Here is a 22892-nt window from a genome sequence, read left to right as displayed (position 1 = left end):
AGCAAAGCATCAAGTCAAGAATGAGAACGTGAATCCTACAGTCACGTACTGTGGTGGCACAAGCAAGAACCTTAGCTATAGAAGTTCTCCCTTGCCGGACTCCTGTCCCACGGAATGCTGGACAGATAGAACCAACATGAATGTGGGCCTGGGCTTGCTGTTGAGGAAACCCCCAACAGCAGGTAATGACATGTTCTTAGACCTTTGGGCTGGAAGGAGAGTGAGAAGCATGAGGGGTAGTAGGGCCCTGAGCACTGTCAGAGCTGGAAATATGTTTTCCAGGTTTCCCCATCTCTCCCCACAAGGGGATCTCAGCAAAACAATCTGTGGAGGACCTCATCACAAGACTCAGATGAAGAGAAGCACAGACATTTCAGGAAATGCTGTCCTTCCCTGAGGGTTCTTAACGCTGAAATCCAAATTTCCAAGTGGCTCCATCATTTAATGATGAATGGAGAAATAGGATCCCATGAAGAACATTAGGAGAATGTGTCAAGAGTTAAGAATGTACGCAAAAACTTACGTCATGGGCACCTGGGTGGCTCAGTCAGTAGAGCATCTGCTTTTGGCTCAGGTCATGATCCTGGGGTCCTGGGACCAAGTCCCATGTCCAGCTCCCTGCTTCTCCCTCTCCCCCCCCCCCCGCCCCACTGATTGTGCTGTCTCAGATAAATAAATAAAATCTTTTAAAAGAAAAAGATTCATCTTGGATTTATTGTTCTTATTCCAGAATAGTAAAAGGATGAATTTGTGTTCTATGTCAAAGAAACAGAAATTAATAGAAGGGAACACACACACCACAAAGTTCACAGAGTCCAAGAGAGAGCCTCTCTCTGCTAATGAACTAATTGAAAAAGCAATTCACTTCACCTGTTTGCAAGTATTGCTGTAGTCGGTCTTTCCCAACGCTTCTTATAGAGTGTATACAAGGTTGAGAATAGACCGGTCCATAAACTGGCCCATAAAGTACATGCCAGACAAATATGACACGTAAATAAAAGTAAAATACAAGTAAATACACAAAATACAAGTAAGCATTGCACCAGTAAATACTGTAGCATGATCAAGTGACCTTTATGTCAGAATGTGAGTGTGATTCAGATTTACAGTATTCATTAAAACAACCATATTAATAGAAATGAAAACTACATTCTCATGTTTATGCAAAAACTATACTGGAAGAATTCTACAGAAATGTGTTTTGTTTTTTTTGTTTTTTTTGTTTTTTAAGATTTTATCCATTCACTTGACAGAGAGAGATCACAAGTAGGCAGAGAGGCAGACAGAGAGAGGAGGAAGCAGGCTCCCCACTGAGCAGAGAGCCCGATGCGGGACTCGATCCCAGGACCCCGAGATCATGACCTGAGCCGAAGGCAGCGGCCCAATCCACTGAGCCACCCAGGCACCCCTACAGAAATGTGTTTTAATCAAACAAATAATTAAACTCCATGGAACACAACATCTGTACCCAATACACATGCTCATTGGGCTAAACATCGCCTTGGTGTCCACAAGAAAATTTAGTGTAGGGTAACTGCTAAAACAGGAAATAAGTGAAAACGAAATTACCAGAAGGATAAAATCTTCTATGAAAATAAGATAATTCATGTTGGAGAAGGTATTTTATGAAAAATCATCAGAAATTATTAACAGATCAAGTAAAGTCTGATGGTGCAACAGTTATCTTTCTTTATGAGGACAGTCAGTATTGCCACCAAAACTTCAAAAGTAATAGGGGCGCCTGGTGGTTCAGTGGGTTAAGCATCTACCTTCTGCTCAGGTCATGATCCCAGGGTCCTGGGATTGAGCCCCACATGGGGCTCACTGCTCAGCGGGGAGTCTGTTCCTCCCCCTGCTTGTGCTCTCTCTTACTCTCTCAAATAAATAAAATCTTAAAATAGTCATTGCAGATGTCTTCCTGCAGTTGGAAGCAATCCCCCCAAAGCTGTGGGACTGTATTATGCCACCTCTCTTGCTGCCCCCACTTCAGAGCCTGCAGTCCTGTTCCGGGGGACTGTGCCCATCCACCTGCCTGTTTTCACTCGCTCATGAAGTCTTTCTCCCTCAGGCTGACAGCATCTACACTGAGCAAGTTCTGCAGGGGTGGAAACGCCTGCAGGTCCTACCACCTCACATGGGCTTCCTCCTGTGAGGTATCTCAGTTCAGGGAATCCTTTCTGGCCCCACAACTCTCTCAACTTCCATAAATACACCCTTTAAGGGAGTATTTCCTACTGTCATCTCACCTCTGTCTTACCAGGATGCAGAAGCCCCAATACCTTGCTTGCACGACATTCCACCTTATTCCCACTAAGCCCAGAACCCCGGGGAGGACGAGACAATGCTCCTGCCCTGGACGTCAAACACCCGTTCAAGCATCGACATAATAATGTTCTCAAAGTTCTGTGTATTTTAACCAGGATTTGCAGCTGCTTTCTATGGGTTGGACCCACAAAATCCTCTCATTAGTGGCAAACTGACATCCTTTTACTTCACATATTTTCAAGCAAAGAATGCTTTAATATTTTTATGTACAAAACACATATCCATGTTTGAAGAGCAATAGGGCTGTTCTGAGCACAAAGCCTCTAACTGATCATCTGGACTCTGCCTTACCCACTGAGACATCCAGGTGCCCCTTTCTGCATTTTTCCCATTACTCTTCTTGCTGGTGTTTGTATCAAACGCCTAGTAAGAGGATCCACTGGTCTCTCCTATTCTCTGCCAAGAATGAGGTTGCCAGGCTCTGAGGGAGGTCAGCCCGTTTGCCTGCTCTGTCTCATTGATCTCTCCCGCACCCCCTGAGCACAAGATGACCCTAAGATCTAGGAGTAGAAAGGAAAGTGATTTCTTCTCATAGGAAGACTTAGTTCTGACTGCTAGATTTTTGAAGGCTTTGATTGTGCCATTTTAGATGCAAACAAATCATGGAAGATTGCATATTGTGTGGTACTTTTTTTTTAAGAACATTGATTTCCGCCCCCCTCCCCCCATCTCTTGAGAGCAGTATAGGCTGAATCTTAAAACTTAACAGTTTACTTTGGGAGGAACAGAACCTCCCTTTCTTTTAAGCTAGATTCTCGGATTCTTTTAGACATCGTGGCTCGTTAGATTGTCCCCGTCACCCCGACTTGGCGCTAGTGGGCTGAGCTCATCCTTACACCGCAGTGTTCTGAGCACGGCTGAAGCATTAAAGACTTGATTATAATGTTCAGTATTTTATAGAGCAAAGTTAATGGAAAGCATTTGGCTGGAGTCTTGAGCCTCTCCTCTCCAAGCCCCAGGCATTCATGTCCATGCCCAAGTGTGAAATGCCTCAAGATCCAGACACACGTGCAGCCAGACTGCCTGTGTGGCCAGGGGATCTCTTCCCAAGATCTGCACACAGTTGTTCCCTTTTCCCTGGTTTGTATGCCTTTGAGGGGTTGGCCATTTGTCTGCTGAGTGTGGTCAGCGTGGAAGGTGCACATGTGACTGTCAGAACAGACACATGTCATCAGATCTCATGTGTGCACATGCTCGTGTTAGGGTTTGTGTGTGCTGAGGGTGTTGTGTCCACTATGGGATCAGAGCGTGTGATGACTGTTTCAGAGCCCACGGGAGGTGGAAAGCACCAGCTCAGCAGTCCAGCAAAGGCCCACAGAGCATGCCCACGGCGGGGGGGGGGGGGGGGGGGGGGCTGGGAAAAGTGTGGCTGGCATTGTGGGGTCAGGCCTGTGGGCCTTGCGGGGGCTCTGGAGAAGGGAAGACTAGAATCCAGGATCTAAACTGTTCAGAGATGTGGGAGCTGTGGGCACCAGGGATGGGGGCTCTGACAGAACCTTGGACAGAACCTTGGGGTCAGAGTTATTGAAATGTATAGTGGAAATCCTGTAAGTGTGGGGTCACGCTCTGCAGAGTTGGTGACCTGGGAGTCTCATAGGGTCAGTGATCACGCAAACAGCAATTTGAATGCTTCCAAGGGGTCAGGAATGGGCGTGCTTGGGTCAGCCACCAAACCTGTGAGGGACAAACACAGAAATCCTCATGTGGTCTGATATGGGGCCCCCTCACCTCAGTGAACACCCTCCTCCCACAGGAGAGCGCTTTGCCCTCTGTAGTCACCAAGCCAGGCTGAAGGCCTGTGGGTGCCACTCACTGTTCCTCACTCGTAGCCTGTAGAGCCCACACCAGGCAAAAATCCCTGCACCAGGCACATTTTGTTAAATATCGAATAAGAAGGGGGCGTGGATGGTGCCCTCCGTTTAGAGGCCGACCCTTGGTTTTGGCTCGGGTCACCATCCCAGCACTGCATCCATGCTCCATGCTCTACTTGTGCCTCTCCCAGCCATAACCCTGCTCACCTGCTCTAAAATAAGGAAATAAAATCTTTAAAAAACAAACAAGTAATAATGTCCCCAAATTCAAAAAACCCAACTTCACTACCAGCCTGACCGACCTGACCATCCCCTCACTGAGGACATGAATGTTAGAAAACTGCCATTTAGAAAGTGCATGAGAAAATCTTCCCCTGGGGCCCTTCCTGCCCCTTGGAATGGTCTGCTCTCTACATGGGATGTCCTCTGCAGTGGCTACACTCTGCAAAAACTCTAACATTCAACAGAAAAATTGAGAAAGACATCTGTACATGAAGCGACTATGTATGCAGAAAACCCAACTACATAAACAAAGTGCTGAGAAATGATTAAACTTGCCAAGTTCAGAAAGTTAGTGATAAGTAAATGTAAATTAAAATATAAGCATTTACGAAGGCATGAAAATATACAACCTGGGGGTGACCATGATGAAGCTCTGTGAGCTCCTACAGTGACTTGGGCCATGTTGTTCTCTACCCACTGCAATGACCTACCATCTCAGCTCAGAAATGGGAGATCATGCGTCTTGTTGCTGCTTTACTTTACTATTGTGGGCCCCGAAGTACTGGCAGCCATCTCTGGCAGCCTTGAGATGCCAGAGTGGCTCAGTCGTTAAGCATCTGCCTTCAGATCAGATCCCAGGGTTCTGGGATCAAGCCCCACATCGGGTCCCCGGCTATAGGGAAGCCTGCTCCCCCCCTGCCCCCCACCACCACCTACTGGTGCTCATTCTAGCTCTCTGTGAAATGAATATAATCTTTAAAAAAAAAAAAAAAAAGACAGAAAGAAAGAAAAGAAAAAAAAGCAGCCTCTCCCCTACACTCTTGTCTGAGGGCTTCATTTCCCCTGCTCACATCACCCAGGCCCCATTCTCCCTGACAGGCCAGGGACTCAAGGGGGCCCATCTGGTTACTTTGGGTTACTTTGCCCTGGTTGATTCCTTCCCTCACCCTGCCTTGACTCTTCTCTTGCCCTCATGTCCTCTGAACTGGTTTTGCTGGGAACCAACCTCAGCTTCCCCTAGTCCAACCCTATGGCTCCACTCAACATGAGCCCCTGCTCCCTCCAGCACAGTCCCTTCCTCCTCCCCAACCCCCCCACCGGCGAGGTCAGTGCTGTGTCCCTAGGTGCTGCCCTTCACCACATAGTCCCCTCTGCCCAATGTCCTTTCTCAGTTCCTGTCTAGGGGTCCCATCCCTCTGTGCCCTTGACCTCACCTTGGGTGGGGTATCCAAGCCAAGAATCTAGAAGGGATGAAGGGGAATTCTTTCCCTTCCAAGGTTTGGTGCTCCACGGTGGGGCCTTCTGAGGCACTCACAGAGGGAGCACACTCATTGGGGGGGGGGGGGGGGGGCTGCCAAAGGGATCCTGAGAACTGGTGACTTCCTACCAAAGTCAGCTCTCCTAGATCTCACTCTGTAGTACCTGTGACTAAGAAAGGAAGGCAAACATCTGCCAACCAGAAAACAAGAGCTGCCCCAAGAGATAGGTGAATGTTTACTGGGGGCTAAGGAATTGTGATTTCGGAAGTACAGATCCCAGAGTAACCAGAAGTGTCCCATGTATGAGGTGAAAACGAAGGGTTTTATGAGAAATAGAAGGGCAACTACATGACTTGGGCAAAAAAGCAAAGCACTGTCCACTGGTACTAACATCTGGTCAACCCTGCAGAATCTCTGTGTGCACTTGAGAAGGGGAGGCGTGCTGCTGCACATGGATGGGGTGGCGTGCTCAGGAGCCTTCTCAGCCAATGTGTCATTGAGGGCTCGTCTTTTTGTACAGATTTTGTCTGAATGACTTATCGACTGATAAAAGTGTATCTTAACCTTCTATCACTGTACTAATGTTTCTCCCTTCACATGGGTTTAGGTTTTATATATGAAAGTGGTCACTTTCAAAAGATTGAGTCAAAAGCAAGACAGAGCATGAGCAGCGGGGGGGGGGGAGACTCTCCACTGACCAGGGAGCCTGATGCAGGACTCGATCCCAGGACCCCGGGATCATGACCTGAACCAAAATGAGATGCTTCACAGACTGTGCCCCCAGGAACCCCTATAAGTAGGTGTTCCTATACTGGATGCAGAAATAGAGGTTATATCCTGCTGCTGAACTGACTCCACTTATTATCAGGCTATACCCTTCATTGTCTCAATAACGCCATTCTAAAATGAAAACAAATGCAGAATTCAGTCACAAACTATCACTCTTTAATTCATCATTATGATCTACATACATGGTTAACAATATGTAGTAATGACACATCATCTTGTATTGTTTTTTGGTTAATATTTAGTTACTTTCTAGCTGAACCCAGTAATTATTGCTGTGAAAAAATAGGCCTGACCAACTTAATGTACTTTTTAGCAACAACCTCGCTTCATATGCAGTTCTATGTACTAGTCCCTTAAGGGGAAAAAAAAAATCATTGCATCTTGTCATAAAATTCTGCATTTAGAATTCCCAGATGATGTCACAATCCTACATATGTTTCTTACATTTTTATAATAGGCCATTAAGCAAAAAATATAAATTAATGTCTAAACTGTGTGGTTAGACATTCTTGATAGATGTTTTTCCTAGTCAGGGATTTCTGATGCAAACTCTAAACTTTCATCGGATTTTAGCAATGGCATATATACAGTGTGAGAAATTGCAAGTTGACTAAGGAATTAAAAATCACTGAAGACTTCCATTCATTCACTATTCTACAGAGTGTGAAACTTCACATGCCTACAATAGATTTCTACTAGTAAAAGGTTTTTTTTTTTCATGCATATTACAATGAGTAAGCTCCCCAGCATCAATTTTTCTGTTATTCTCCTTGAGCAACCTCCTTCTGTAAAGATTTTCCCGTGTAATTTCCCATTCTAGGGAGATTAGATTATCATTCAGACTGAATTTTCTTGTGCACCCTACAACCACAGATCAGCTAATGTCTCTTCCTCCTTGATGTTAAATACAGGGTTCCTCCAAATGGAGTTCACTCATGTTGTGTAAGGATAAATCTAAAATGAAGGCATTTCCATAATGAATATGGCCATAAATTTCCCCCACTTATGATTTCTCAGATTTGTTTTAGATTAGAGCTGTGGCTGAAGGCTCTTCCATATTTTTCAGTACATGTTGAATGAGTTCTCTCCTGTCTTCAAAGGCAAGAGCTTGTAACAAAGGCTTTTCCACACAGAGGACATTTATATGGGTTCTCTCCAGTATGAGTTCTCTCAAGTTCTTTAGAACTTTCAACAAAGGCTTTTCCACATAAAGGACATTTATATGGGCTCTCTCCACTATGAGTTCTCTCATGTTCTCTAAGATTAGAGCTTGTAACAAAGGCTTTCCCACACAGAGGACATTTATATGGTTTCTCTCCAGTGTGGGTTCTCTCGTGTTTTCTAAGACAAGAGCTTGTAACAAAGCCCTTCCCACAAAGAGGACACTTATATGGTTTCTCTCCAGTGTGAGTTCTCTCATGTTCTCGAAGACAAGAACTAGTAACAAAGGCTTTTCCACATAGATGACATTTATAAGGTTTCTCTCCAGTATGAGTTCTCTCATGTTCTCTAAGATTAGAGCTTGTAACAAAGGCTTTTTCACATAGAGGACATTTATATGGTTTCTCTCCAGTGTGAGTTCTCTCGTGTTCTCTAAGATTAGAACTTGTAACAAAGGCTTTTCCACAAAGAAGACATTTATATGGTTTCTCTCCAGTGTGGGTTCTCTCATGTTTTTTAAGACAAGAGCTTGTAATAAATGCTTTTCCACAAAGACGACATTTATACGGTTTCTCTCCAGTGTGAGTTCTCTCATGTTGTCTAAAACAAGAGCTTTGAACAAAGGCTTTTCCACATAGATGACATTTATATGGTTTCTCTCCAGTGTGAGTTCTCTCATGTTCTCTAAGATTAGAGCTTGTAACAAAGGCTTTTCCACATAGAAGACATTTATATGGTTTCTCTCCAGTGTGAGTTCTCTCGTGTTGTTTAAGATAAGAACTTTGAACAAAGGCTTTCCCACATAGATGACATTCATAAGGCTTCTGTCCAGAATGAATATGCTTATGTCTAGTTAAAGATGAAAAATATCTGAAGTGACTCCCACACTGATTACAGACAAATGGATTCTCTCCTGTGTGAGTTATCTTATGGGAACGAAGATGTGAGTTTCGACTGAAGTTTTTCCCACACTCATCACATTTATAGGGTTTCTCTCCTGTGTGAATTCTCTGGTGTATGCAAAGCTTCCTTCTATTATGGAAGCATTTATCACATTGATTACATTTATAAGGTTTTGCTTCCATGAAAGTTTTCTGGTGTCTATAAAGGTCGCTTCTATGACTGAAATGTTTTCCACATTCGCTCCATTTATAGGGTCTCGGTCCAGTGTGAGTTAAGACATGTTGAGTCAATGTGTAGGTCTGACTGAAAACTTCATCATACCCAATATGTTCAAAGGGGTTTTCTCCTGGGTGATATTTTGGCTGTTGGGAAAGAGATGAGACTGTTACAGGATTTCTCAGATATATTTATCCACTCAATTCTCTGAATATGAATTCAGTTCTCTCTAAATTCTAGGCTGGCCATTCAGTGACAATCTCCAATTAAAATCTTCCCCAGGTTACTTACATGCACATGAGGGTATTCGACTCCCACATGTACAAACATTTTTACTGTTGTGTACTGTGTGGCTGGAGGTTTCTGGGATTTGTCCCGCATAACCTTCCACCCCGACCCGCACCAACGCAGGCAGGCTCAACAGTGTTGTGTGTGAGACTCGTGCAGCAGGAGTGACCTCGGGAGCCTGGCTAGTGGCCCTCAACTGGCCTCCAGATCAGAACGGGCCCTTCTGGTCTGGACGCCAAGAGCTGGAAGCCTTGCCTCCCACCCCCTCCTGCTCCAGGCTGGGCCGGGCCCCCGGAATAGACCCTGGGACGAGGCAAACACACACAGCCCGGGCTCCTGGAAGAGGCAGAGACGTGGTAACACAAAATGCAGCTCACTCCAAACTGCGCGGAGGCAGACCAATGTCTAACTCCAGACCCCGTCATCTGCCCTAGAACCACGGCCCCTGTGGGGATGCTCAGTAGGAAGTCCCTCCTGAGGAAGGGAGGAAGTCCCTCCAGAAAAGTAGGAGATATGTAAAAAAAGATGCAAGAACAGGAATGTAGGTTCTGTTGAAGGTTAAAAAAAGGTAAATTTTGTCCTGGATGGGACTGGCTGTTTGGGAGAAAAATGGCTTGGGACAAAATAGGAATGCAAAGTAAAGTAGGTGGTTTCTGCAGGGAGATCTTTGGAATTTTAAGTATGGTAAGGATAGAATAAGTAAATGAGTGGATTTTTAAAGTACATGGTGAAGATTAAAATTCTGCTTTTCTCTCTGTTCAAAAGACAAAGTTTCTCTAATCATTGGTTTGCACTTGCTAAGAAGATGTAAGTAGTTGTTTTCTTTCCACTGATAACTGGAACAGGCTTGCACTTTTGACTTCTCACTGTAGAGAACTTAAGGATATTTGACACTTTTGAGCTTAACTGATTCATAAATTTCCCATCCAAAGAATTCTGGTGTGACGGGTTCACAACTGGTTACTACTCAGCGTTTATTGAAGATGCCTACGGAAAGACACTTGGCAATGTGCCAAACACTAAAATTACTGTTTCCATGTCAATGCTCAGTGTGCTCGCCGCCACAGAGCAGACCTTCAGCAAGCAGCTACCTCACGAGCCCTACCGTGGCAGACATAGTTGAGCCTGTGACGGACACCAGACTAACCCTAGAGGCGCACAAGAAAAGCAGACACTTGGGAAGGCCAGCCACTCACGGGTGGGCACAGGACTGTGGGATGCCCACCACTCGGGATGCCATGAAAGAAACCGTATTAGAATATCCAACTTGTCGGATTTGGCAAAAGCAAGAAATTCCATAACAGTACAAAGGGCCGATACAGCAGTGAAGACTCCCTGCCCGAATTTGGCAAATGGATTCTGTGGGGCTGTCACCTTGCTTCCGAGGCTGTCCGTGCATCTGTGGGGCAGGGGTTACACACTGTACTATGCTGGGTATTTAACAGTCGGCCCATCTGCCCATGCCACCCAGAAGAAAACACCAGGGGCACCTGGGTGGCTCAGCAGTTAAGCAGCTGCCTGCAGCTCAGGTCATGAATCCAGGGTCCTAGGATCAAGTGGTGCATTGGGCTCTCTGCTCAGCAGGAAGCCTGTTTCTCCCTCTCCCGCTCCCCTGGCTTGTGTTCTCTGTCTCACTGTGTCTCCCTGTGTCACATAATAAAATCTCTATTAAAAAAAAAAAAAATTAAAAATAGAACTTCCCTATGACCCTGCGATTACACTCCTGGGTATTTACCCCAAAGATACAGATGTTGTGAAAAGAAGGGCCATCTGTACCCCAGTGTTTATAGCAGCAATGGCCACGGTCACCAAACTGTGGAAAGAACCAAGATGCCCTTCAACGGACGAATGGATAAGGAAGATGTGGTCCATATACACTATGGAGTATGATGCCTCCATCAGAAAGGACGAATACCCAACTTTTGTAGCAACATGGACGGGACTGGAAGAGATTATGCTGAGTGAAAATAGTCAAGCAGAGAGAGTCAATTATCATCTGGTTTCACTTATGTGTGGAGCATAACAAATAGCATGGAGGACATGGGGTGTTAGAGAGGAGAAGGGATTTGGGGGAAATTGGAAGGGGAGGTGAACCATGAGAGACTATGGACTCTGAAAAACAATCTGAGGGGTTTGAAGGGGCGGGGGGTGGGGGGGGGTGGGAGATTGGGGTACCAGATGGTGGGTATTAGAGGGCACGGATTGCATGGAGCACTGGGTGTGGTGCAAAAATGAATACTGTTATGCTGAAAATAAATAAATTTAATTTAAAAATAAATAAATAAATAAATAAGAAAACAGAATAAAACAAAAAAAAACCCAACTATCAAAACCTTGGAGACTGTTCCATTATGATATACCTACTCAAATCCACAATGATAACGGCTCCCACTTAACAACTAATTAATAAAACTTTTGTACCCTCCTAGGATATTGAATGGATTTATCATAATTACCCTACTACTCGCAGGAAGTTGAACTGAAGACACAGATAAACAGATTATTTAAACAACAATATAAAAAATTAAGGGTGGGGACACCTGGGTGGCTCAGTTGGTTAAGCCACTACCTTCGGCTCACGTCATGATCCCAGGGAGCTGGGATCGAGTCCCACATCAGGCTCCTTGCTCAGCGGGGAGCCTGCTTCTATGTCTCTGCCTATCTCTCTGCCTACTTGTGCTCTCTCTCTCTCTCTCTGACAAATAAATAAACAAATAAATAAAATCTTTTTTTAAAAAAATTAAGCGTGGGTCTTTATCAAAATGTAAGTTATACCTAATGGAGGCTTTAAAAATCCTCAACAATAGACCTACTAGGCAAAATGAGACCCCATTAGGGCAGATGAAGACCCCTTATGTACAAATAGGCCATATGACAAAACTCTTCTAGCCACTATTAATATGCTAGAATATGCAGATGCTAAATTACCTTACAAAGCCACCTGCCAATACTCTCCCTTCTGCTAAGGTTACTGCTCAAGGAGGGGACACTACAGTAACACTCCTGGGCTCTGGTGATAAAACACTCATCGTGTTTAGGTTCTATGCTGTCCCATCACCTGGGCTCCAACTGAGGCTATACCCACCAATCCAGGACAACGATTAACATTGCCCTGCTGGGCCCACTGTTTTTTCCACACAGGACTCGCCTGCTGGAGACATGACAGACACGAGAGTTACTCCCAAAAACGTATCAGATGTCTTCTTCCCCTCCCTAACCAAACTTGTCAAGAAAACTTTCACTATAGGACTAGCAACCATCACCTTGTCCAGTGACAGTGGTATACAGATGTAAAACTGAAAAAACAAACACCCAATGATGTCAGTTTTAAATGAGAATCTATGCTTGCGACAGCGCTAAGTTTCCATTACCAACTGTTAATCCAATCAATACTTCCCCTAGTTGTTGGACTGGTTACCCTGTTGAGAAGGGTTCCTAACAGATGCTGTACGCATGTTACATTTATTATACTATTTACATGTTGTCGGGCTTGTGGATATATCAGAAGTGCCTTGCAGGTAGTGTCATATTATGCATGACTCAAGGACCGAATGTATCGTATGGATGGAGGTTTCTGGGATTTGTCCCGCATAATCTTCCCCCCCAACCCCCACGAACGCAGGCAGGCTCAACAGTGTTGTGTGTGAGACTCGTGCAGCAGGAGTGACCTCGGGAGCCTGGCTAGTGGCCCTCAACTGGCCTCCAGGTCAGAACGGGCCCTTCTGGTCTGGACGCCAAGAGCTGGAAGCCTTGCCTCCCACCCCCTCCTGCTCCAGGCTGGGCCAGGCCCCCGGAACGGACCCTCGGACAAGGCAAACACACACAGCCCGGGCTCCTGGAAGAGGCAGAGACGTGGTAACACAAAATTCAGCTCACTCCAAACTGCGCGAAGGCAGACCAATGTCTAACTCCAGACCCCGTCATCTGCCCTAGAACTACGGCCCCTGTGGGGATGCTCAGTGGGAAGTCCCTCCTGAGGGGAGGACACTCTGCCCAGGCCTCTCCTTCGGGACTGCAGCCGGGCTGTCTCCACGGGGCTTTGCCAGCCGCCGAGGCTGGGTGTTCTAAGTCCCCGAGTAGATGTGACTCGGCCTCGGGCTCCTTTACTGCTTACTCCTGCCCTCATCTGTGCGTGGATCTTCCTTTTCTTCTTTCGGTTCCTAATAGATTTTTACAGAATCAATGCAGTGTTTTTTCCCCTTTGAAGCAGAGAGTTCGGCTGCCGTGGATCTTTTGTTATAAAACACCTCGGTAGCATCTTCACTGGAGAGTTGATTGTTTTTGAAGACATCATGTTTCATGCAAATAAATCATGTCTGCAAAACTATCCTTTTGTGAGAGCCTTTACTGTCTAAATCCAAGCTAATTTCTTCCCCAAACTAAATTTTTTGACCACATTCCCTGACAATACGTGATTAACTTATCCGACTCCCAGGCCTGCAACATGGACAGGCACGGTCTGTCCTCAGGAGACTTACTATTATGCCGCAGTCAGATGGGTCCTCCTTGAAGATATCTTGCATAGATATTGTTTCTTCCTTTTTATAGCTGTTTTCTAAGCCTGAAATAATTGAAGACAGGAAGAGATAAACCTAAGGAATATCTTGAGTAGAGGAGAATTAAAGTGTTGAAAACACACAAGACCCAGGTGTGTTTCAAACAGTCACCACTGCATGACCACATAATGTAAAACTGAGAACAATACTAGCGAATAAACACACAAACTTTAGAATAATATCAACTAGAAAAAAACTCAAAACACGGAGAACATTGCGAGATGGGTAGAAGTGAGTTGGGGAAAACAGGAGGGGGAGACAAACCATGAGAGACTGTGGACTCTGAGAGACAAACCGAGGGTTTTGGAGGGGAAGGGGGTCGGGCGTTGGGTGAGCCTGGTGGTGGGTATTAAGGAGGGCACAGCCTGCATGGAGCCCCGGGTGTGCTGCATAAACAATGAATCTTGGAACACACACACACACATACACACAAACTAAGTTAAAAAAAATCTCAAAAAAGAAAAATAAATAATGATGGGCTATTGCAGAAAACATGAGTGGAAATCATTACCAAAAAAAAAAAAGGAGAGAGAGAGAGAGAAAATCATGACAAAGAGCACAAGGTGAAATTTCACCTCCTGTGAGGACAGGAACATTCCTTCTCTGAGGTCAAACTCAAGTACAGAGCAGTAATGACAGGACTCAGCTGCCTCAGGACTGCAGCAGCTCCCTGGCCACTCGGTCTTCTGAAGTTCTCATTCGCTCAAGCAAACGTGCACATCAGTGAGATCCTACTCACTCACTCGCTAGACTTCTCGCACGGAGCCCGTGTCCCCAGCTCACCTGGATTCCAGCCTTGAGCAAGTCCTCTGTCTTCCCTCCACAGCTCCCCGCCTTGCTCCCACTGGGAAATCACATCTGCCTGGAAGAACTGACAGCCTAGATCAACGGGAGAATGGTACGTGAATTTAAGGAGGAAGGACCGGGTGCACCCTGCACAACAGCCCAGAGAATAGCACCTTCAACACCGACAATGGTTCTCAGCTTGACCACCCCCGGTCAGTCAAGACCTTTGCTTGCGGTCAAGACCCCAGCTCAAAGGGGTGCAGAAAGCTCTGCGTGTGCATCCAGAACGAAATTAATGTTCTCATAGGGCAGCTACCATTATTTCCAAAGGAAGACGATAACATGCACTCCGCTGGAATACGCCGCGGCTTTTTATGCGGGAAGTGGTACAAGATGTTTGGTTTTCAGCTGTGCTCAAACTTCACCATAGCGCCCAGAGCAGAAAATATGTAAGATATTGATTTGTTCATCCCAAAACTATTCACTGTATTCCCAGCATTTTTCTGGGTCTTGGAGAAAGTGCAGGAGAAAGATACACAATTTGAGCCAAGAAGACTATATTCAAATTATTATGTAAAAGACCTGATGAAAATAATTTACAGATTTCATCAAGTCAGAACAGAAGGGCCACAGAGTAGAACGACTTAGGGCAGAGAGCCGCTGGAGTACGTGGAAGCGGCCCTGCCTACAGGTTTATCAATCAGTACATGAACAAGCAAACAGACAGATAGCGGCGGACTCACCCACGGACACCAGATGAGTGATGTTCTCCAGCATCACATCAATGTACAGCTTCCTCTGCGACCTGTCCATCAGGGTCCACTCCTCCTGGGTTAAGTCTATGGCTACATCTTTGAAGGTCACGGACTCCTAGAACATCACAGACAGTGTGATTCAACAGGCCCGTGCTCAGTAATCCACAGGAGAGAACTGTCCACGGGATACTGATGGCAAAGAGGGAGCGGTGTGGATAGGAGGTCAAACTCCACGTGTGGCTCAAACCCCACATGCTCCCGTGCTGATCTGCCTGTGCCTTCCTGACACACTGAGAAACAGACACATACAGTAAGCACAGAATGACTTCATGATCACAGAATCTCGATGGGAGATCACCCAATGATCTCTCAATAAATTGGGGATTCTGACTAGCTTCTTTGCAATTATCACCTCCATTAAACAGCACTGCGAGGCACCTGGCTGGCTCAGTGAGAAGCGCATGTGACTCTCGATCCTGGGTCCGGTGTGCGAGCCCCGGGTTCACAGAGATCGCTAGAAGGGCAAATGCATACAGGCTGGGGCTGCAATTTCTACTGAGCTAATGTGCAAACGCTTCTCTCACAGCCAACAAGGGCCACACAACCGATCGGTCCCTTCCCTACAAACAGGCAGAGACGCATGAAGCCAGGCCCACCACGGGCATACAAAACTCACTTGATCTTTAGAAGAGATCAGAGCAGACAGTATCGTGAGGGGCTCCTGGGGCTGTTCTTCTGGAGGGTGGCCCCACAGTGACGCCTCTGGCAGCGAGCTCTCCATTCTCAACAGCAGCTACCCTCGGATCCGTTGTCTGTGTATTAATCCTGGTTTTCTGTTCAAAGGCAACAGAATCCTCTCTATTAGTTCCGGCCTCTCTTGGTCCTTCAAAAAGTGCTTCAGTATTTTAAATTTTATTTTAATTCCTACACATATTCTGCCAAATGCACAGCTAATTTTTTTAAACTACTCCCTAAGCACTGTTGTCAGATTTCCAATTTTAACAAAGTTTAATCACAAAGAGGGAAAGTGAGTGAAAGAGGTAAGGGTAGTAGAGAGGATTTGAGTCATCTTTGGGAGCTTCCAAACTTCAGTATATATTAACCGAACTTTGTAAGTTTAAAATTGAGAGGAAAAAATGATTTCTTCTTTCTTCTCTTACACAGAGGTTTCTTGCATTCTCTGGAAAACAGCGGGAACACCTGTCCCCTCCAGCACCGACTGTGCCCCGCAGCACGTGACTAACACTAAGGAGTACACAATTTCCCAACTAAGACCACACAATGAATAAGAAAAGAAAATCCTGCCCATCTGTCTTCTGCAAGGACACGTGAACGGAGAATGAGATATATTCGTTTGAATGTTGCGAAGTAGAGGACTTCCTGATCAATCCCTGACCAAACGCAAGCATCCATGGGTCCTGAGAACAGTTAAATAGAGCCCAGATCCCCAAGCACAGCCCATGCACTGAGAAGACTCGGGCCAAGAGAAGCCTTCCCATCCATGGGCAGCAGAGCTTCCTTCCAGAGAAAGATCCCATCTCTACTCACCTGCAGTCGCATTCTCAAGAATTCCGCCACCCCCTCGCCTCCTCTGGAGCTCCAGTCACAGAGAGTACAAGCAATGTGCAGGAAAAGCTGAGCAAGGAAAGAGAAGCCAAGAGACTCCAGTCTCACCCACCGGTCCCAGACACCCTGATCATGAATCCCGGAGACCCCTCATGCAACCCCGACTCCCTCTACAAGAGCATGCCATGGGCCCTCAGGGCAGTGGGGGCTCTCACATCTGCCTGGAGCAAGTGTGAGAAGGCTTTGGCTACCACCGCTAGGAAGTAAAATATGAATATTCTTTGCTATTTTCAGACAAGGAATGAAAATCACTCAATTTATAAGTTAACCAGCAAGTTGTTTTTTTTTGTTTTTTGAGGGGTTTTTTTTTGGTTTTTTTTTTTTAAGATTTTATTTTAGAGAGAAAGACAGCGGGACCAGGAGGGACAGAGGGAGACCCCATGTTGAACATGGAACCCGACCCAGGGCTTGATCCCAGGACCAGGATCTAGTCTGAAACCAACTGCACCACCCAGGCACCCCAGAGACAAGGAAATGAAAATCACTGAGCTTACAAATTAACCAGCAAGTTTTTCATAGGGTTACTTAATTCCGTTCCTGATCCCCAAACCTAAAAGCCCCTGACTTAGAAAATACAGAATGCAGGCACTGTATGAGGAAATTTATTTATTCAATCTAACATTTTGGTAAAGTTGTACCTGTAATACTGTCCTACATTAATCAACAGCACAAACACTTCTGCATTTCACAAATCTTATACTTAAAAAATATGTAAACTTGGGGCACCTGGGGGGCTCAGTGGCTTAAGCCTCTGCCTTTGGCTCGGGTCATGATCTCAAGGTCCTGGGGTCGAGCCCTGCATCAGACTCTCTGCTTGGCAGGGAGCCTGCCTCCCTCAGCCTCTGCCTACTTGTGATCTCTCTCTCTGTCCAAAAAAAAAAAAAAAAAAAAATTGGGGCGCCTGGGTGGCTCAGTGGGTTAAGCATCTGCCTTCTTCAGCTCAGGTCATGATGCCAGGGTCCTGGGATCAAGCCCCATATCAGGTTCCCTGCTCCTTGGGGAGCCTGCTTCTCCCTCTGCCTCTGTATGTGTGGATCTCTCTCTATTTCTCATGAATGAATAAAATCTTTTTTTAAAAAGTCTCTTAAAGAAATAAAAAACATAAAAATTTGTAAACTTTATGGGGCGCCTGGGTGGCTCCATCAGTTAAGCATCTGCCTTCTGCTCAGGTCATGATCCCAGGGTCCTGGGATCGAGCCCCGAGTCGGGCTCCCTGCTCAGTACGGAGTCTCCTTCTGCATCTGCTTCTCCCCCCGCTTGTGCTTTCTCTCTCTCAAATAAACAAATAAATTCTTTTTTACAAATAAATAAACAAGTTTTGGCAAACTAAATTTGTATCAAAATTTTGCTAGTACTTAACTGTATTTCATGGAAAAATGGTATTACATCACAAACAAAAGTAGACTTAACTCACCTCCTTATACCTAGACTCCAAAAAATAAGGAAGACAAAATAAAAGTTTAATAAATATGACTCTCTGCTTGGAAATTTACATACATTCATTAACCCTTCAAAGACTGCTGGCTACAGACTGAATGCCCCAGCCCCCGCCCCCTCTGCCCCACACAAATCCACTCCTCAAAGCCCAACTTCCCAAGGCGGTGGTGCCTGGAGTAGGTTTAGAGGTAGTCATGACAGCAGGCCCCCCAGGAAGGAACCGGTGACATTATTAGAGGAACACACCAGAGCTCTCTGCCACGCTGGGACTCGCTGAGCGCCAAGCTTCTCCAAGCCCAGAACTAGACCGTCACCAAGTCCCAAATCTGCTGACACCTTGGTCTTGGGAGTTTCCAGGCTCCAGAACAGTGAAAATAAATGTGTGCTGTCTAAGCCACCTTGTCTGAGGTCTTTGTTACCAGCCGCCCAGAATGACTGAAACATGAACTTCTCTAACAAGTGACACGAACGTGGTTGCTGTTTCAGAAAGCTTTACTAGTGTGACAAACTTACACTGCTAAAGAGGGACACAGCTAGCACTTGAATTTGGTCTGTTTCCCCAACTCCAATTTCTACACACGGTCCTCTTCAGGGGTAGAAGCCACCCCTAGGTCTGGGCAGGAGCGCCGTGTCAGATCATGAACCAGAGACCCCTGCAGCAATCCCTGCCGGCCCTCCCTTCGGCAGCTGCTCAGAATCACTCCTCCTACCTGTGGGCCCCCTGCAGTCTACCAGCCCTTAATTCCATCATCTTTCCTGCCCACTTTGAACCCCATGTACTCCCTCCCACATGCATCCACAACAAAATAATGCAGTTTTGTTCCAACTGCGTATGCAAGCCCTGTCCAGTGCCTGGTTACGCGGCTTGTGCTCCGAAGTATCGGAGACTGAGACTCCCACTTGGTCAGTTCTGCCTCACACCCTGACCCAGCCATTCCTTACACCTAGTTAATGACCGTCACCCGGTAATAGACAATAGTCTTATTTCGAAAATCCAAACATTCAATTACATAGTCTTTTTTTCATACCAGTAACTAATTCTCTGGCAGAGACCGGGTGTGTCCGGACACTCTCTTCCTGGAGTCAACATCAGATCCCACAAAGCCCCCCTCTACGCCAGATGCCAGCCACAAAAGCAGCACTGGTCTATTCACACTTCTGCTGGGAATACCGCAGGCTCAGGAGTTCCCACAACCCTCAATTACCAAATGAGGTTTGGTAATTTTCTAGAATGGCTCTAGAATCTAGGAAAAACTTCACTTAGGCTTACTGGTCTGTTATAAAGAACAAAAATGAGTCGTCAGATGAAAAGGTACATGGGGGAGGTCCCAGAGGGTTCCCAGTGCATTATCCCTGTCCCCGAGGAGGTGGGGTGCATACCCTCCAGCAGGTGGAAGCTTTCGCCAACCTGGAGAGTCTCCAAAACTGGCTGGTTAAGAGTTTATAGAGCTCGACCTCCAGCAAGCTCTCCCATCCCAGAAGCTGCCAGGTGGGCTGCTATCATCTACAAGCACAAATGTATTAACACTCTCCAGCTTTAACTTCTTTCATGCTTCCTCACTGGCCCTGAAAGCCTCCTGCCTGCTGCCCCAGCCCATCCACCAGCTCCCCTGACTGCCGTCTGCTCCCAGCTCCTGGGGCACAAAAGGTTTTGTCTCAGCAATTTTACAGAACTTCTGTTCCCATGAAAAAACTAGTCTCTTAAATTATTCATACCTCCATGAATATCCCTAAGACTTTGCTCAAATAAATTTTTTTTAAGATTTCATTTATTCATTTTGGGGGTTGGGAGGAGAGCACAAGCAGAGGGAGAAGCAGGTTCCCCAACGAGCAGGGAACCCGACATGGGACTCGATCCCAGGACCCTAGGATCATGACCTGAGCCAAAGGCAGATGCTTAACCAACTGAGCTACCCAGGCGCCCCTGTTCAAAGAAATTAACTAAAATATCAGTATTTTACACAAGCGTTTTCCTAAAGGATATAACTTCCTTTAGGATTATGTACACAGCTTTTTTGTTTTTAATTTCTTTAAATTATCTTTCCTAAATTAGCCTTTAAACATCACACAGTCTGACAATCCGTCCTTCTTATTCTCTAGTAGAACTACTGTCTGGCACAAGCCTTGTTCCAAGTCCCCTTCCGCACATGCCTCTCTGCGGGAGAGGTCATCACTGCCGCAAGAACACTGCAGTGTGACTTGGCGGCCAAGACCGTGGCACAGGAGAGAACCCTGGAGACTAAGCACTTCATTACCTTAAATGCTTGCTATAAAAAGAACACTCATTTTTGAGAGTTAGTATTGATTCGCTTTTATATTTCATATAAATTCACAAAGAAAACAAATCATTTTTTCTGGAATCAAATGCCTGTGCCTAAAACGAAAATATACTGCCTGATAATTTTCTTCAGAAGTAATTTATTCTTTTATATATTAAGGTAGGTCCCAACTTTTTCTTTTTGTTAAAAAATATTTGAAACACATCCTATTTATGGGAAAATTAACACTGAAAGTATAAATTATTCTTGGAACCTATAATATTTTGAAGCATATCAAGGATTTCAACAAAACCTTACTTGAAATGGGTGCTGGATGGTCTTTCTCTCTTCCCACGGGCTAAGGGAAGAGCAGAGTCTGTACAAAGCCTTCATTTGCCTGCATGGAGATGACCAGGAACGGGTGCTGAGGGCAACTCCCCGGGGCCCAGAAGGATACAACGTCTCCCCCCACCCAGGTCTTAACTACAGGCACACCTCGCTTGGTGCACCTTGCAGATAGTTTTTTACAAAGATGCGTGGTGACGCAATGTTGACTGGCACCATCTTCTCAATAGCATTTGCTCACTTTGTTATCTCTGTGTCACCTGGTAATCCTCACAATGTTTCAAATATTGTCACTAGTATACTTGTTATTGTGATCTTGATGATACCGTGTGATGTGATGTGATCTTGATGATACGTGTGTTTGATGATGCTACTGCACTTGTTTTGGGGTGCCATGAGCTGTGCCTGTATCAGATGACTAACTTAATGCTGTGGGGAGCCTGGGGGACTCCGTCAATGAAGCGTCTGCCTTCAGCTTAAAAAAAATCACTGTTGTGTACGTTCTGACTGCTCCCCTTTGCTGTGTCCCCATCTCTCTCCCTCTCCTTGGGCCTCTACTCTACGAGACACAACAATATTGATCTCAAGCTGTCAATAACTCTACACTGGCTCTTAATTCTTAAGTATTCAAGTGAGGAGTCCCGCATCTCTCACCACATCAAAAGCTAGAAATGATTAAATGTAGTGGGAAAGGCCTCCTGTGCCCAACAGTTAGCCATGTTGTGAATACAAGGAAGTTTTTGAAGGCAATTAAAGGCACTAGTCCAGTGAACACAAGAATAAGAAAGTGAAATGAAACAAAGTTATTGCTGATATGGAGAAAGCCTGAGTGGTATGGATGGAACACATTCCCTTAAGCCAAAGCCTGATCCAGAGCAAGGCCCGAATTCTCAGTTCTGTGAAGGCTGAGGCAGGCGGGGAAGCTGCAGAGGGAAAGTCTGCAGCCTCTGGAGCTCGGCTGGTGGGATTCAAGGAAGCAGCCGTCTCCATGACATGAAGGACCAGGTGAGGCCACAGGTGCCCACGGAGACGCTGCAGCAAGTCACCCAGGAGATCCAGCTCAGAGAACTCAGGCAGGCAGCTGCACTCAACAACGGACTGCCGGTGTAGACCAAACAGCCTTCTGTCGGGAGACGACGCCATCTCGGACTTGCACAGCCAGAGACAAGTCAATGTCCGGCTTCAGAGCTGCGAAGGACAGGCCGGCTCCCCTGTGAGGGGCTGATGCAGCCGGTGACTCTAAGTGGAACCCAGCGCGCATGTCCCATTCTCAAAATCCTAGTGTCCTTCAGCATCGCGATCCATCTACTCTGCCTGGGCCCTACACACGGATTGACACGGCCTGGATGACGGTGCGTCTGTCTACAACACGGTTCACTGAATATGGTAAACCACCATCAAGGAACTACTGCTCAGAAAAAAGATTCCTTTCAAAATACGACTGCTCATGGACAATGCACCTGGTCACCCAAGAGCTCTGATGGAGGCAGACAATGAGAGTGACGTGGTTTTCATGCCTAACACAGCATCCATTCTGCAAACGGCAGGGAAATAGACGTGGGCTCAAGACCCAAAACTTTGATAAATTATAGGAGAAAGAAGTTTACAAGGATCTCTATAGGAAAAAAAAAAATCCAGAAAGAGTAGAGTCCCCCACTCCCTTTAAATTATAGGCTCAGACTGCCTGGGTGGCTCAGGCAGTAAGTGTCTGCCTTAAGATCTCAGGGTCCTGGAATGGAGCTCCCCCACCTGCCAGGCCCCAATGCCATTGGGCTCCCTAATCATTGGAGAGTCTGCTTCTCCCTCTGCCTCTGACCCTACCCCCCACCTGTGCTCTCTCATTCTCTGTCTCAAATAAATTAATAAAATCTTTGAAATGATAAATTAAAAAAAAAAACTGCAGGCACAATTATAAATATGAGTTGAAAAAGTATTTGTTGTTAGGGAAGAAAAGGTGTAGTGCCATAAAAGCAACCATAATGGAAACTGACAAGTGCTGCTGGCAGTCACTCATGAAGAGGACTGGGGAGACAGTGCGGGAAAAGAGCACAAGCAAATGTCCTGAGGTGAGGCAAGCCTGACAGGACCATGAACTAGCAAGAGGTATGTGCACTAGAACAGTGAGTCACAGTTACATCCCTCTAGTGACACTTAA

General features: G+C 45.9%; 1 protein-coding gene across 2 annotated transcripts; it reads right to left on the bottom strand.

The window, feature by feature from the left end:
• Nucleotides 1-2325: 2325 nt before the first annotated feature.
• LOC131820355 (zinc finger protein 431-like) lies at nt 2326-20677 on the bottom strand. 2 transcript variants are annotated; one of them, XM_059155916.1, is made up of 6 exons: nt 16620-20675; nt 15748-15904; nt 15060-15186; nt 14314-14409; nt 13453-13535; nt 2326-3999 (listed from the first exon to the last, which is right to left on the bottom strand). In XM_059155916.1, the coding sequence occupies exons 2-6, from the start codon at nt 15850-15852 to the stop codon at nt 3925-3927; spliced, it is 486 nt and encodes a 161-aa protein (XP_059011899.1). In that variant the 5' UTR covers nt 15853-15904; nt 16620-20675; the 3' UTR covers nt 2326-3924. The 2 variants fall into 2 exon arrangements, with proteins under 2 accessions (XP_059011899.1, XP_059011897.1); XM_059155914.1 differs by lacking the exon at nt 2326-3999 and adding an exon at nt 6541-8832 and having other exon boundaries at nt 16620-20677.
• Between the last annotated feature and the right edge of the window lie 2215 nt (nt 20678-22892).

This window comes from Mustela lutreola, chromosome 18 (assembly GCF_030435805.1).
Source record: "Mustela lutreola isolate mMusLut2 chromosome 18, mMusLut2.pri, whole genome shotgun sequence".
In the NCBI taxonomy this organism is placed as follows: domain Eukaryota; kingdom Metazoa; phylum Chordata; class Mammalia; order Carnivora; family Mustelidae; genus Mustela; species Mustela lutreola.
This window is presented reverse-complemented; position numbering and strand designations above follow the sequence as displayed.